Source organism: Haemorhous mexicanus, chromosome 8 (genome assembly GCF_027477595.1).
Source record: "Haemorhous mexicanus isolate bHaeMex1 chromosome 8, bHaeMex1.pri, whole genome shotgun sequence".
Lineage (NCBI taxonomy): Eukaryota > Metazoa > Chordata > Aves > Passeriformes > Fringillidae > Haemorhous > Haemorhous mexicanus.
Genome location: NC_082348.1, coordinates 3,778,925 through 3,793,924, shown reverse-complemented (window position 1 = coordinate 3,793,924; position 15,000 = coordinate 3,778,925). Strand labels below are relative to the sequence as shown.

At 39.4% G+C, this 15,000-nt stretch overlaps 1 protein-coding gene across 13 annotated transcripts in view; it reads right to left on the bottom strand.

The window, feature by feature from the left end:
- Window positions 1–15,000, bottom strand: part of GTDC1 (glycosyltransferase like domain containing 1) — a 170,129-nt gene that overhangs the window by 16,419 nt on the left and 138,710 nt on the right. For 11 of the 13 annotated variants that reach the window (XR_009487292.1, XM_059852520.1, XM_059852521.1 and 8 more), the window contains one exon: window positions 1,187–1,296. The exons of the other annotated variants lie outside the window; for them this stretch is intronic. Coding sequence is in view for 10 of the 11 variants with exons in the window: in XM_059852520.1 (XP_059708503.1) it covers window positions 1,187–1,296 (110 nt within the window). In the remaining variant the exon portion in view is untranslated. The remainder of the gene's footprint in view (window positions 1–1,186; window positions 1,297–15,000) is intronic. 13 annotated transcript variants of the gene reach the window in all.

Sequence of the window (15,000 nt, the reverse complement as noted above, 5' to 3'; positions counted from 1 at the left end):
TTATTCATAAGTACTGAAGCCACAAATGAGATATGTAACAACATCCAAAATGAGTGTCAATAGAATCTGTTCCCGCAGCGCACCATCGTATATTCCTATCTGTCACATATTCCTTAGAAATTTCTCCTTCTAAGAAATCTGGTGTGCTCAGTCTGGAAAGCAACGTTGCCTTGGGATCTGTGATAAGGCTTGCCTGGAAGAACAGGCTTTCAGAAAACTGTCTGAAAAGGAAGTGGACAGAAAGCACGAAGAATTTCCTGCTACTGAATTATTGCCTCTTTTTCCAACACAGCTGTGTCTCAGTTGGGGACCCAAAAGTTATTTGGATCAGAGCAACTTCTTGGTGTCTTAAAAATGGCAAAATCAAAACTAAACCAATTGAAATATCACCAGTCCAGCAGGCAACAGATATGACAGAACTGACAAATAAACTAATCCCCAGTCTATTTTTACAGACTGATGAGGCTGAGGGATGCAAGTCTACACTCTGGAAAACACATACGAGGTTAAACATCGGATATTTTGACACTCACTGGTCATTACTGCACATTTTTAAAAGGTTTAATTTATTACAAGTGCACACAGCACAGGATTTGATTATTCTCTTCATTGCCATAACGTTTCAGGCACAAAACTGTGTGCCTGAATAAAATATATTTATTTTCCAGACAGGTGAAACTGTTCACTGAGTTGTGGTTCTGCAGAAGCCAAGAAACGGAAGGACTGTCCAAAAGAGTGGTATAAAAATATTAAAGATTAATGATCACTTTCATGCCAGATACAAACCAGAAGCTCTCCACAGCAGTCCTTAACCTCACATTTGAGAGGGAACTAAGTGTTTTCACCTGCTAAAATCTCAGTCTGGATTTCATATGAGCGGCCCTGACCTAAAAGATTTTGCTTCCTATCTGAACCATCCAATCACCCACACCTATCTCTCTGTTTAAATAAATACAGAAGTGTTACTGAACCACAAGTCATAATTAAGGTCTTGCCCTGCCAAGCAAAATAAAAAAATGCTTACTGTCTTTAATAATTTTAATTTTACAATGTATCAATATTATTTTGTTTCCCAACTAGGAAAATTCTAAGCACATTCTTTAAGATAAAAAATACAAAAATGAGAATTACTTCTGGAAGTATCTACCTTATGTTAACTTTAAATTAAAGAAAAAAGGAAAGGTACCTGGAATTTCACTGAAAGTCTCTCCAAGGACAGACACATGGAAAGGCAGATCTTGCTCTTTCAGCTTCATCAGGACTTTAAAGAAAGTTTCAGGATCTTTGTCATGTTCCCTTAAAACAAACAGAATTTATCTCAGCGTTGTCTACATTTAGTTGTGAAATTATGGGAGGTTTTTATTTATCAGAACACTGTTCCTCTAAAATTGTACTTCTGGGGACTAAATTTATTCAAATAATTCCCCTCTTCGCTTCTCCTGCATGGCTGAACATTTTCCTCAATGCAGCACCTGGGGTAAAAACTCATTTTCATCAGATTCTTCTCTATCTCTTCCCCATCCTCAAACAATGCATTTACTCTTCAAATTATCAGCTTTAAAGTGAGAAGGACTGAGCACCTATCTGAAGAAAAAAATATTTTAAAAATATTTTTAAAAAAAAAGGGGGTTTGGGCTTTTTCCTCCCTATCCAAAATTATGTATATGACTTCCATTACAATTCTTTTTTTTCTTTTTTTTTTTTTTTTTTAGGAGAAACAGGTTGAACAAAAACTTCTCCTAAACCTATAGGATTTGTCAAACTGGAATTTTAGGAATTTATGCTATACTCATTAAAAGCTTTTGATCCATTCAGTGCTTTAGGTAAAGAAAGGAATAAACTACCACGAGGCATTTTCTACCTTTAGATTTTTAAGGAGTTAAAACAGAATAAAAGAAATTAAAACAGAATAAAAGAAACTTGTACTTATTTATAATTTCAGTTGAATTCAGTTATATATTAATCTATGGGTCTGACACTCAATGACATGAAATGCAAGTTAGGTTATCTAAAAATAAATTAGCTCCCCAATTTTCCAATCTATCTTCTGTACTAGCACAGAATGAAAGGTTCAAAAGGTATCACAAATCATTTAAAATTCCCAAATTCCTTAAGTTATATTAAAAATGGAATGAGATAATTTCCTCACTCTAAGGTGAATATTTTATCTTGCATTTAATTACTCTGCTTTAAATTATTGTACTTCAACAGATGTGCACCATATGCCTTTAAAATATTTTGGTGTTATTTATTATTTAGAAAATTCCACCGTTTTCCTTCCTGTATTAAGGGAAAAATCTATATCTCAGCTGTCCTAGTGTCTTTCTTCACAGAGTAATTTTGTAGAATGAAATCTGTAGGTCTCCCACACTAGTATATGAAAAATTAATAATTATATCATTCAGGAAATCTGAAGCCAAATGACATCTGCAGTTCTACACGTGTTAATTTCTCATTCAGTCAATATTTTTGGTTTAGGAAATTAAAATAAATGAATCTTATAATTAATGTGACTTCCCTAGGTTGAGAAACCTCCAGGAATTGTGGACTTTTTAGAATTAGACATATTTTCTTAAAATAAAGCCAAACAATAATCACTTTAAGAAGTCCTCCATCCCCCCAATTTGTTTTGTTCCCAATAATAAGGAGGAATGCAACTGCACAAGCCTTGTAATTTGTTTCACATCTGTGAACCAGGAGTGTCCACGGCAATTCCAGCAACCCAAGTGGATGCAAGCACTGGTTTGCAGGGTGCATTTCTCCCAGTTGCAAAGATCCCAGATCTTTGAGTATTAGTTTGCTGCATCCTCATGCTTAAGAGAGCCACCTGTTTCTGGTAGGTAACTTCTGTGCAGAAACTTTTGCCAGTATTGAGTTCCCTCCAAATGCCCAGCTCCAAGAGCCAACACGGGATCGCATGGATACGGATTTGGCTGGAAGAGAACATCCCCGTTATGAATGCTTTCAAGGAGAACTTCTACGAGGCTGGGAGTTGGTGTAATTCATGACAGAATTTCCCCTGAGCCTCAGTTTCCCCTGGACAGGCTTTGTGTGTGCTCTGTGAGTGATGCCACGAGCCCTCCCTGGCTCAGCTCACGCCGGCGGACCGGCGCGTCCCCGCGCGCGGAGCCGACAGACTCGACAGCCACGACGCTGACAGGGATCCTTCCAAGCTCTTCACAGCCCCGCTATCAGCTTTGCAGTCACAAAAAGTCCTTCCAGCAAAGGATATGCTTTCCCTCTCGCTTTCCAGAAGAGACCAGGGGTCCCAGAGGCAGCCAAAAGTGGAGGATGCTGTTGGAGCCACATTGTCAAGGAGCTGGCAGGAGAACACGGAGCCTTACAGCTCGGCGAAGCCACATAAGCTGCACATATTTAGGAAAACTGATAGGAATTGGAAGTTGCAGCTTTGTTTAATAGGTGGGGAAGAACAGAAGGAAAATTTGGCACCCAGAAGGAATGCTGAAAGGGGAAACGTTTCCTCTGCACTGGAGCCTCTCTTGTGGGTTTTCTGCCGTAGGTGATCCTCCTTCCATCCCCCAGTATAAAATGTTTCCCTTTTAGGGGACACTCCCAGATTTTAATGACACATTTTGTGAATCTTGTAGCTTTTCTGTTCGGGAGCTCATCTTAAGTGACTTTATCAGCTCCTGTGACTTCTCCACACCACAAGCATTTTATTTTCAGTTAAGACCTCCAGAAACCTCCTGGCCCATGCACCTACTGACTGCAGTGTATTACTATTCTTGCAGAATACTGAAGGTATTAGCTGCTCCTGGTAGAAACAAATAAATAGTACAGGACCACCTCTTCGCTGCATCAAAAAGGAGAGAGCTCTGTTTCTTGGCTGACTTGGAAAAAATCATATACAATCCAGTCTGCCTTACTCAGCAACAACTGCTAAACACACCAGATTGCCATAGCAGTGATCGTGGAAAAAGATGAACACAATATGGAATGTCTGTTCTGTAAAGATCTGCTCAAAATGATGTGCACTTTTGGCTGCATCTGTTGCATTTTTGAGCTTTATTAAACAGTATTAATTATATATACTCCATTTCCTGAAGAAGAACTGCAAAACAGTATAAAAGCCTGATATTAAAATGCAAACTTTTCTTTTAAGATATTATGTTTGGGGAAAAATCAATATAATGTGACTCCAGGGTCTGGCTTTGTTGTTTAGTTGAGGTATTTGAAATGCTTTTGTATTTTCACTTGATTTGATATGCATCTGGTAAAGGAAAATAAGAACTAGGCATGGTATGAAGATGCTCTAAATTTCATCCTAAGAACATAAAAACATCAGAATGACCCAACTACAGTTGTAATGCCACAAAACAGGCACAGACACCACACCTATGCTCAGATTTGAGAGCCCTGCCTTGGAGACATTCAATCTCCATATTCAAGCACCACACAGCTCTCATTGTTATCCAGGAGTTTTTATTATTGACTCTAACCCTCAATTTAGGAGAGACATCTGAAGTCTCTCTTAGGAACTGGCTGAGGTTTAGTGATCTGGCTAGGGGAATATGGCCCAGGGTTCATCCCGATTTAGTGACTTCCCTTTGTAATTTGATATAAAATTTTGAGTAGTGTCCTTGAACAGGGAATGGGAGTGTGGTGGGAGCAGCACCACCACTACTGAGCCTCCATTATTGTCTCTGCCTTAGATTTTCTGCCATAAAATGGGTGTGACAATATTATTTTTTCACCACAGAAGGATGCTGTCAGGATTAATTGATGACTTGACATCCCACTTTTCAGCCTGAAGTAATTTTAAAAAGCAACCTCATAGCACTATGATGATGCTCCTCTATACAATCAATGGCAACATTCTCCCCTTCTGCTCTTCAGGGATTTTGGGAATTCATACTGAGCCCTTGAGCCTTACCTATTGCTGGGACTGGAAGCAGAGTACATGGAGACCCCCAAAGCTGGAGTTATTGTCATCTACATCCCTAACCAGTGATGTGAAACACATTATTAAAGAACTGAAAAAAAAAAAGAAATAGCAGAACTTGGCCCTTTACATTATTCAATGAATATTCATCTCTTGAATTTGGGTGAAATTCAGTAAGAAACCCATATGGTCCTCTCTGACTTTAGTTTAATTTTTTAAGTCTATGTAAACTTATCCTACATGGTGATAATCACAGTTATTTAGGATTTGGAAGAAGGCACATCTAGCAATGCAATTAGGAAATGGAAAAGTTGTGGAAAAGCAGAAGGACTTTCTCAAAGGGGGGGAAATAAATGCAGTCTATTAAAAGCATATATTAAAAGCTGGGGTTAATGCATTTATCAGTTAAAAAAAAAGTACAAAACCAAGGGAAAAAGTCTTAATATTTGAGAAAATACTCCATAAATACCATGTAATGCTTGTGAAAGCCACAGCCCTGTGATGACATCTCTGTGAATGACAGAATCATTTGGGCTGGAAAGGACATTGAAGACCATGGAGTCCCACCATTAATGTGCTACACATTCTGAAAAGTTACAAAAGCCATATCAAAAGGGTTGATCTTAACCTTAGGACATTTTCAGCAGGAGAGAATCCCAAATTGTGCAGGTACAATTTGTATTTCACTTTGTACAGTGCCCTAAATCCAAGGAGTTCACAGCGGCTGCAGCTCCTTCTGCCTCCCCATTCCTCAAAATCACTTTGACGTCAGATGGGCAAAGGTGGGAAATGGCACAAAATCCTCAGAAGTTGAAGCAAGACTTTAATTTTATATTTTTTTAAATTTGCTAGGACATCTAGCAAGAGGTAGAAGACAGATTTCTGTCTGACTACAATAAATGCTAAAAAACAGCTGATAAAATAGGCCACTGAAGAATCATTCATTATTGATGAAGCTGGGCAGCAATCATGGAGATCAAGGACTGGTGAGCCAAGAGACATCCTGGGAGAAAAGAAAGGGACAGGGGACAACAGCCAGCATGGCTGGAGCAGAGCACAGGGAACGTGTGAGGGGCTGGGCAAGTCCATGAGCACAGAATCAATAATTAAAAATAAAGGAAATGAGGTTTCCAAGAGACAGACCTTGACATGGATGACACTGACTCTTTTGTTTTGGGAAAGTGAAGTAATGAGGAGCAAGTCTGGCATCAAATAAGGCATCAAATACTCTGGGCAAAGCAAATCAAAGTGTAAGAAAAACACAAGAAGAGAAAAAAAAAATCCTGGTGAAAAAAGTATGACATATCCAAACACAGGGAGGGAAAGGATAAATACAGGGTAAAGAGAAGACCTGCACACACCCTACAGAACTAAAACCAAGGCTCCACTTCATCCAAACTGAATCTAAAGAACAATATCATGGATTTTTTCCCCTCCATTATACTATGCACTGTATTACACTTTGATATTTCACATTAAATCTTGAGCTCAGAAAAATCTGAATACAGGTTTATTATAATCAAATAATGTTAGAAAGTAGAAGTGTGGCCATAAAAGATAAACCTGGCCTTCGAGACAGAGAATTGCAGAATTCTGGTCTTTTCCTGACACTGATTTCCCACAAGACAGCTGTGCCCAGGTTTCCCCATCTGCAAGATATGGTCTTAGAGGAGCTTTCATGTACAGAAATATGGTGAGAATCACAGTCAGTAAATACTTTAGTAGAATAATATTCTCCTTAAAGAAGAGGACTCATGTTACAAGCCCATTCAATACATGAAATGCAATACATTCCAGTAATTATTTTCACAGAGGACAGGAGACTTTCCTAAATCAAATGACTTTAATATACATTTTCTATGTTAAGATTATGAGAGAAAAAAAAAAGAGGACAAAAAAAATTAAAATTCTAATACCAAATTCTGGTAACAATGCTCATGATAAATGCAAAAAAGGAAATGTTACTGCCAGGAAAGCACGATTAGAAAAGAAACAGGAAAAAAAGAAATAACTATGAAAATGCAAACATGAAGGAAAAGTTAATTGCTTTCCATTTATTCAATTTATCACAGTATTTTTCCATCTTTTTACATTTCCAAAATGAGGTTGAGGTAGACTGCAAATATTTAGTTAAGTCCAGTGAGTTTTCTTTTTCAGCTGATCTGCTCTACAAAATGTCTTTGCTGTAATTGTGCCTCTAAACATTGTCTGGCATCATCAGCATCAAAAGTTACCACAATATTTAATACCCCCTCAGTTCACAGAAAATGGAGTCAAGTAGAAGAAAATATTTCTGCATGAAAAAGGACCCTACAGAATAAATTTCAGCTGGCAATTTGTAGGTCCTACAAGCAAAAAAAGGTCCTGATCCTTGCCTGTGCTTTCAGAACACCTCTGCAAGCCAAGGAATTAAAAAATGGGACTGGAGAGGCAAAAAGCAGCCAAACAGTACTGGCAAATCCAGTGTTTTATTTTCTATTAGAGCCCATGACGTATTTACAGTGAGGAGTGTGTATTTTACCCTCTGATTTGTTCAAATTGCTGGCCTGAGAAAAATGGGTGGCATTTTGCTTTACGCTGGAAAAGCATTTTCTCCCATCTCCTGTTATCTACAAGAGATTCATAAAAGAAGAAACAAGAAAGAACCTTGGGAGTTTATTGTTTAGATTCTTCTTCTCCCCTCACAACTCATGAAGAAAAAACTCAAAATAAAATATTGCACGTCCCCTAACCAAAGAAATCTCAGGATCAGCATCAGTCATGGAGCCTCCTGCTTATTTCCTAAAGGGAGATTAAGCTTTGAAGACAAAGACCATCATTTGGTCTCAGTTACCTTGGTGTAAAAATCAATGCACTTTCATCCCAGAGCCTTTCATTTCTTTTACTCCAGCTTGGCCAGTCTGGCTGTTCCCAAGTAGAGGATTCAGATTATAAAAAAAACTAGAACACTTTATTTCAATTTGCAACAAAATTCTCTAAGTGCAATGGACTACCCCAAAGAGTTTATAAAAATAAAATATAAAATATGTTAAAAAATGAAATGAAATGAAATGAAATGAAATGAAATGAAATGAAATGAAATAAAATAAAATAAAATAAAATAAAATAAAATAAAATAAATAATAAACTTCCTTTGGTGTTCCAAAGGTAACAGAACAAAAGGTTTTCCTGTTGTTGGAGGTCATAAAATATCTGAGTGACCCTGACAGCCCTGATAACTGTACACAACATATCCTACTGCAATTCAACTATAAAATAAGGTAAAAAAGTCATGTCATAGCAATCATAAGATGGTTATGAATATGGTGAGAAGTGGACAACAGTCTACTAAAGTAGTTCCTCGAAAGAACAGAAAATGTTCATAAATACAAATTTATATATAAAGTACTACATAAAATCTACATTATGACAGATTTTCCTGGGAATGGTGATCCTACCATACAAGACCCTGTGGCCTCTCTGATTTCCATCATGGATTTAAAAAAACAAGATACAACTACTTAAAACTCCACCAGATGCCCTGCTTGGGTCAAAAAGTACATCCTGCTCTTCACTGAGTAATACCCTGAGAGGAATTAGCTCAGGTACCCAAGATAACTCATCCTTTTGGGATCTCCAAGGAAGAAGCTTCCAACCAGGAACTTTCTTGGCACCAAGGCTTGAAACTCATTATTCAACAAGATTAAAGTAACTCCAAAGCTCATTGCTTTCAGAATGAGGAATCAACTCAGTGCATTGAGTCAGGTTTGCACAAACACAGCTGAGAAAAAACAGCAGAGGACAGAGAGAGGGGGGAAAAAACATGAAAATGTGGAAAAAAGGAGAGCAGGGCAGAGAAGAAGGCAAAAAGAAGAGACTTGAACAGTTGTAGTGGGGTAAGAAGAGGAAACTAATTAAAAACATCTTTGATTGAAGAAACATAACCCTCCTATTACTGGTGAAAATAGGGAGGAATATTAGATCACTCGCTTATGAAATATTTGATTTTTGTCTCTTGAAGGTTATTCCCATACTTTGGTCTGGGGTGCTGTGACTTACAAAGGGGGCTGGTGGCACCATCTGCTAAGTTTGCTGGGGACTTTGTATTACAAAACCTCTTCTGTCCTTGCCTATGATGTTTCCCAAAACTGAGACGTAGCTTGGACTATAATGTAGAAAAATCCTGTCCAAAGTTTTCCAGAACATACGAAGAACAAGATGAAAGAAAAGCACAAACACAACGTTACCTAGTAAAAGCGCAAACTGTATCTGGGATATGTTGTAGAAGATTCCTTGCAGAGATAGGGATGGAGACAGAAAGAGGCTGAGGAACTAGAGAAGAGTCAGATGCAAATTTGCTGCACAAGACTATGTGTGAGGAGATGCCCAGGGAACTGAGCCTGGCAAAAACAGAAGGATGAGGTTTGGAAAGCCGAAACTTCTGATTTCTACTCCATTCACCCAAAAGATTGGGTGAATGCAGGAGAAAAGGATTGCTTTGAGAGGTATGGGTGGAAAAGCCTTGAGAGGACTCCTCAATCCCACCTGTTCACATGTGCTTCTGCCCAAAGACTTGGATTGCACAACTATACAGGATGAAAAAAAATCCACCATAAAATGAATTTCCCATCCTGGGAAAAGAGAGAGCCAAGCTTACTGGAGCTGTTAGGACAATCTGTGGTGCATCTGTTCCAAGCCTAAATATTCTTCAACTGTCCAGGTGATGCAGTTGTGGTCTTACATTAATTCAAAATCAGTTTTTCAACTGTGTCTAAAGCGTTTATTCTAACAGGCTCTGGAGGATGGCACTGAAGTGGCTGCTTTGTGAGCATCTGGATAGCACAGAGGAAATCACAGCATCACAGAATCATGGAATGGTTTGGGTGGGAAGGGACTTTAAAGCTCATCTTGTCCCAACATCCTGCCATGGGCAGGGACACCTTCCACAAGACCATGTTGCTCCAAACCCAATCCAACCTGAACTTGAAGGAAAGTTTCTCTGTGTGAAAATTGGTCTAAACACAATAAGAAGCAGAATTGGGCCACAGAGCTTAAATACAGAAAAGAGAGTAGAGTGCTTAGTTGAAGCAAAAGGACCAAGCGTATTTGGGGAAGCAGTGAGTAAAAAATAAGTTTCATTTTAATACCATTCTTTTTCAGCCTATTAAGTACACCAGTATCAAAATGAAGCCTGCTAAAAGTTAGTAAATAAAGGCTTTCAGGAGAGCCTTATTAAATCACTTATGACTTATCAAGTTAAACCTCCCACACAGATATCTTAATAAAACTTTCAGAGAATATATTTAATTTTCCTGGAAATCAGAAGCCAATTACTAACTACAGTAGTTACTGTTGGCTACGCCACTGATCAGCTTCCTGTAAATAGAATATTTGCCAACAACTTGAATTAGTTCTCTAAAGTTTCGGTTTCTGAAGGTCAAATAACTATGTAACTGCTTAATAAAGAAGCAAAGAAGTACCTCTAAATATCTCCAAGCTCTGATGGGCTTATATTCTGCTCCTTAGGTGAGGTATTAGCAAAGCTTATTTATTTTCATTTCCAAGGCTTTTATTTGCTCATTCCCTTGTGGTAAAGCTGATTTCCATGATGATTCCCTTCTTAATTTTAATACCCTTTTTACTCATCATATAGACATAAGAATTTTCCATAAAATAATGAAACCCTTCCAAAGGAAATGAAGACAACTAGGAGAGGAAAGTAAACTACAGCTTACTTCTTTTTTTTTTCCCTTTCCCAGTTAATTGATCCACTGTCATATGCATATTTGAAAGATTTTTTTTTTAATGAAAGGAAAATAAGGTTAATTAACATAAAAACCCTCACTCCTTGAGATGTTGAATTTTGTATTTTATCCATGCTGCCTTAAGTGCCTTGATTTCCCAGTAATGACCTAGTTCTCCTAATGAGTAACATTAACCCCTGGCTGTAGCTGTCCAGGACTTAATTGTCAACTGGAGCTGAAATAGGAGAGTTTGCCGATCAGCAGGTATGTGGTATATTAACTCATGTCATTTCAGACCCTAATAAATAAATCTGTTGCTAAGGCAACAGGAACATCAGCTGTATCACTTTTTTCTTCCCCCCTCCCTTTTTAAAGGAAACTGGCTTTCACACTGAGCTTTTAAAAAAAGGAAATTAACTACATGTAACCGTAATTAGAAGAAACATCGTTTCTCATCTCAGAAACATATCTACATTAATGAAAAAAGGCATTCAAAAAGAGGGCTGCTTTCTACTGTGACCAGGGTAACTGAAATTATTTCCCTCGACTGAGGGAATGAGATTTGAAGGATACATTTGAGTGGGAAGAGATCACAAAATATCTCAGCTCTTTGTATTTCTGAGATAGTTCCCCTCTCCTTTCGTACAGTGCTGATGCCAATGGAGCAAATGTTGCTTCAATGATTAAAAAGGAGCCTGGGCAATTGAAACCAGGGGAGAAAAAAACACCACTCAAAGCCAAACACCTTCACTGTCCTCTGTGGATCCTTCTCTAAGATGGGCAAACATGCAATTTTTGGAGAAAGCTAAAAGGTCAGAGATTCACAGAATCATTTAGGTCTGAAAAGCCCTCAAAAGTCATTGAGTTCAACTGTTCCCCCAGCACTGTCAAAGCCATCACCAACCCATGTCCCCAAGGGCCACACACACAGAGCTTTCAAATCCCTCCAGGGATGGGGACTCCACCCCTGCCCTGGGCAGCCTCTACCAGAGCTTGACAGCCCTTTGGGTGAGGATTTTTTTTCCCTAATCCTCCCTGGCACAACTTGAGGCTGTTTCGTCTTGTGGTGTCTCAGAGCCTCACAGGTGAATATCAGAACCCTCACTTACTTCCTGCCATTCTACCTCAGCATGAAGTGATTGTCTTAAAATTTCCACAACTGTAGTTTTTTGTTTAGTTTGTGACTACAAGATTGGATTTCTGAGTCTCTAGTTACCCACATCGCAATCAGAGGGCAGGTAGGAAGGAAATTAGGAGATGCTCACAAGCCCTGTTACTGCTCTTGGAACACTTACCTGAGGCTCTGCCTGTACTATAAACACAACAAACTACTCAAAATTCTATCTGGCTTCTCAGCTGAACAATGCAAAGGTAACACAGAGCATCATTTTTTGCCAGTATCAAAATTAGAGATGTTTTTTCCTCTGGACTATAAACTGCCTATAGCCTTTTGAGAAAACATGCTGTAAGAAGGAGGGGGAAATTGATGCTGAGATTTCCACTATAGCAGAACTTTCACACCTTCAGCACATGCTGGACTTTTCTACAAGCTCTTAAAATAGTGATCAAGGAATAACACAACTTCCACTGGAAGGGCTCAGTGCCTCACATTCCCTTGCTGCAGGAAGACATTTCAAGATTAGGCATCACTGAATGAACAGCCAAAGAATGAGCACTTCCAAGCTGTCTTTCCATTTAAGGCTGAGCCTCTCAAATGATTTCATTCACTTTCTTATTTGTTATTTGTTTGAGTCACCATCCCTGGAGGGATTTAAAAGCCATGTGCATCTGGCACCAGGGTACATGGGTTAGTGGTGGGCTAGGCAGCACTGGGCGAATGGCTGGACTCCTCAAGAGGTGGAATGCCTTGATCCTCAAGAGGTCTTTTCCAACCTAAATCATTCTGTGGCTGTAGTAACTGGTCCCAAACTTTACCCCAGCTTGCACGAATGTGAAGTTAGATTATTTTCACATGTGGAAGAGGAAAAGGCATCAACTTCTACACTAATGTCTCCACATGTTCATGGCAGAGGTTCATCCACCACATGCCATCAGTGTCACTGCTCCGGTGAGTGCTGTTTTCCTTGGGAGTACTGGATTTCTTTCCTTAGACACTGCTAAAAAGTTCCCATTTTGAATTTGTTATTTTTATATCCTGTGGGCTTTTTATCCTGTCTGGTACCTTCTAGTTAACACTGTACAAACACTTGTATTTAAAGCCTTTGCCTTCAGTCTGCCTTATTTATTCACCACATCTACTTGTTCACTGCAGGCTGTTCACAATGTTGAGGATGCCTGTTGAGCCTAATGGCATCCCTGGGTACTCAAATGTGATTTCTAGATGGATTTCTTTCCTGTTTTGCTGTCTTGCCACACCTGCATCTTGATGGGTTAAGATTTGGCCCAAAATATTTAACATCATGAGGAAAATACAAGTCACTGTATTCTCAAGTGTCCCTATAGGAAATAGTTTTCAATTGAGAGTTCAAACAGTGACTACACAAATCTTGTATTGAGCTTCCAAAAGGAACAAGTTACTACTCAATATACGTGTTTTTAATAGACATATATATATATAATATGTTATATATTAAATATATACTATAATATATATATTTTTTATATATATATGTATAAAATAAACACAAAATACTATTAAAAATCCCTTTCCAGGCTTCTCTCCCTCCCATGCAAAGGACTTGTGCTTGACTCACTGAGGAAGAGCTGCCCCACCACATAGGGCACAACACTTACTTCTTGTCCCCATCTGGGACAAGCCCTTTCCAAGCACTTGCTCCTGAGTGAAGAGGACCAGGAGCTCATGTTGGTACAGCACAGCCTGTCCTCCATGCACTCATTTCTTCATGATACTCTACTTTAAAACCAGATAACTGGGCACAGAACTATCTCTGAACACACCGGTTTCCCTTAGACCAGAAATCTTCAGATAGTTTTTGTAATCTAGATTTGGGGTTTTTTGTCCTTTTGAATTTACTCATCATGAATTTCACCACTGTTCCTTCTGCTCCCATATCTCCTGCCCCATATCCTTCCCCACAATCTTGTCACTCATGGGTAGGTCTGACACGAGATAATGGCCTTATCTGATCTTTCACATGAACTGACAGCATCTATTTGTTTGCATGCGTGTGTAAATTCTTGCAGATTCCCTGTGTGATCTTTTATCACACCCGTGCAATTAGGAGAAGAAGAATTGATTTCTGACAACTTTCTCTTAGCAAATCTTTAACTGCTAAGATGATACAGAACACACAGGGAAAAAGAAAAAACATAAGGTTTGGGTGTATGAGAGGGAATAATGGATGTATAAATGCTGGTGGGGTTGTTTTGGGGGAGAGACAAGGATTATGGCACACTGGTCCCCATCATCTTCCTAATACACTCATCCTTCACCAAATATCAGAGAATGGTTTGGGTTGGAAGGGACATTAAAAAACATCTTGTTCCAAGCTCCCTGCCATAAGCAGGGACACCTTCCACTATCAAAGCCCCATCCAGCCTGGCCTTGGACAATTCTAGGGATGGGGCAGCTACAGCTTCTCTGGGCAACCTGCTCCAGGGCCTCACCACCCTCACAGGGAACAATTTCTCCCATCTAACCCTGCTCTCTGTCCATGTGAAGCCATTCCCTCTCATCCTGTCACTCTATGCCCTTGCCCAAAGCCCCTCTCCAGCTCTCTTGGAGCCCTGCTGGCTACTGGAAGAGCTCTAAGGTCTGCCTGAAGCCTTCTCTTCTTCAGGCTGAACAATCCCAATTCCCTCAGCCCTTCCTCATAGCAGACATGTTCAATCCCCCTAAGCATCCTTATGGTCTCCTCTGGACTCACTCCAGTATGTCCAGCATAGTTGGACACGATGATTTATGGCTGGAATCAGAGACCTTAGAAATATTTTCCAACCTAAAGTACTCTATGATTTTAAACAGACATTTTATCACACCACAATAGAAACCTGTGGGACACCAGAAAGTTCTGATCAAATGTTGGAAGCTTGTCCATCAACCACCAGACTTTTGCTCTCTTTACACAAAGGGAAGAGTAATTCCTTGGCATAGGCCTTGTCAGCTCAGAAGCTCATCCTTGTCTTTTATCCACATCCTTGGCCTAAGTCATTCCTGCTAGCTGGGCCTTGCTGTAGGTGTTTATAAGAAAACATTAAGGCCTGGTGACGAAGGAGAAAACAAATTACTCTGTGGAGAACCTTGTGACTCTGCTAAAATGCTGCCAGTTATTTATCTGCTGTGGGCAGAGGTGGAACACTGCAATCCTTGCCAGGCTCAGGCTCCAGGGGGATGGAGAAGAGGGGCAGGGGTGCATCAGAGGACCTCTTCTCATGCAGAGACATTTTAACACC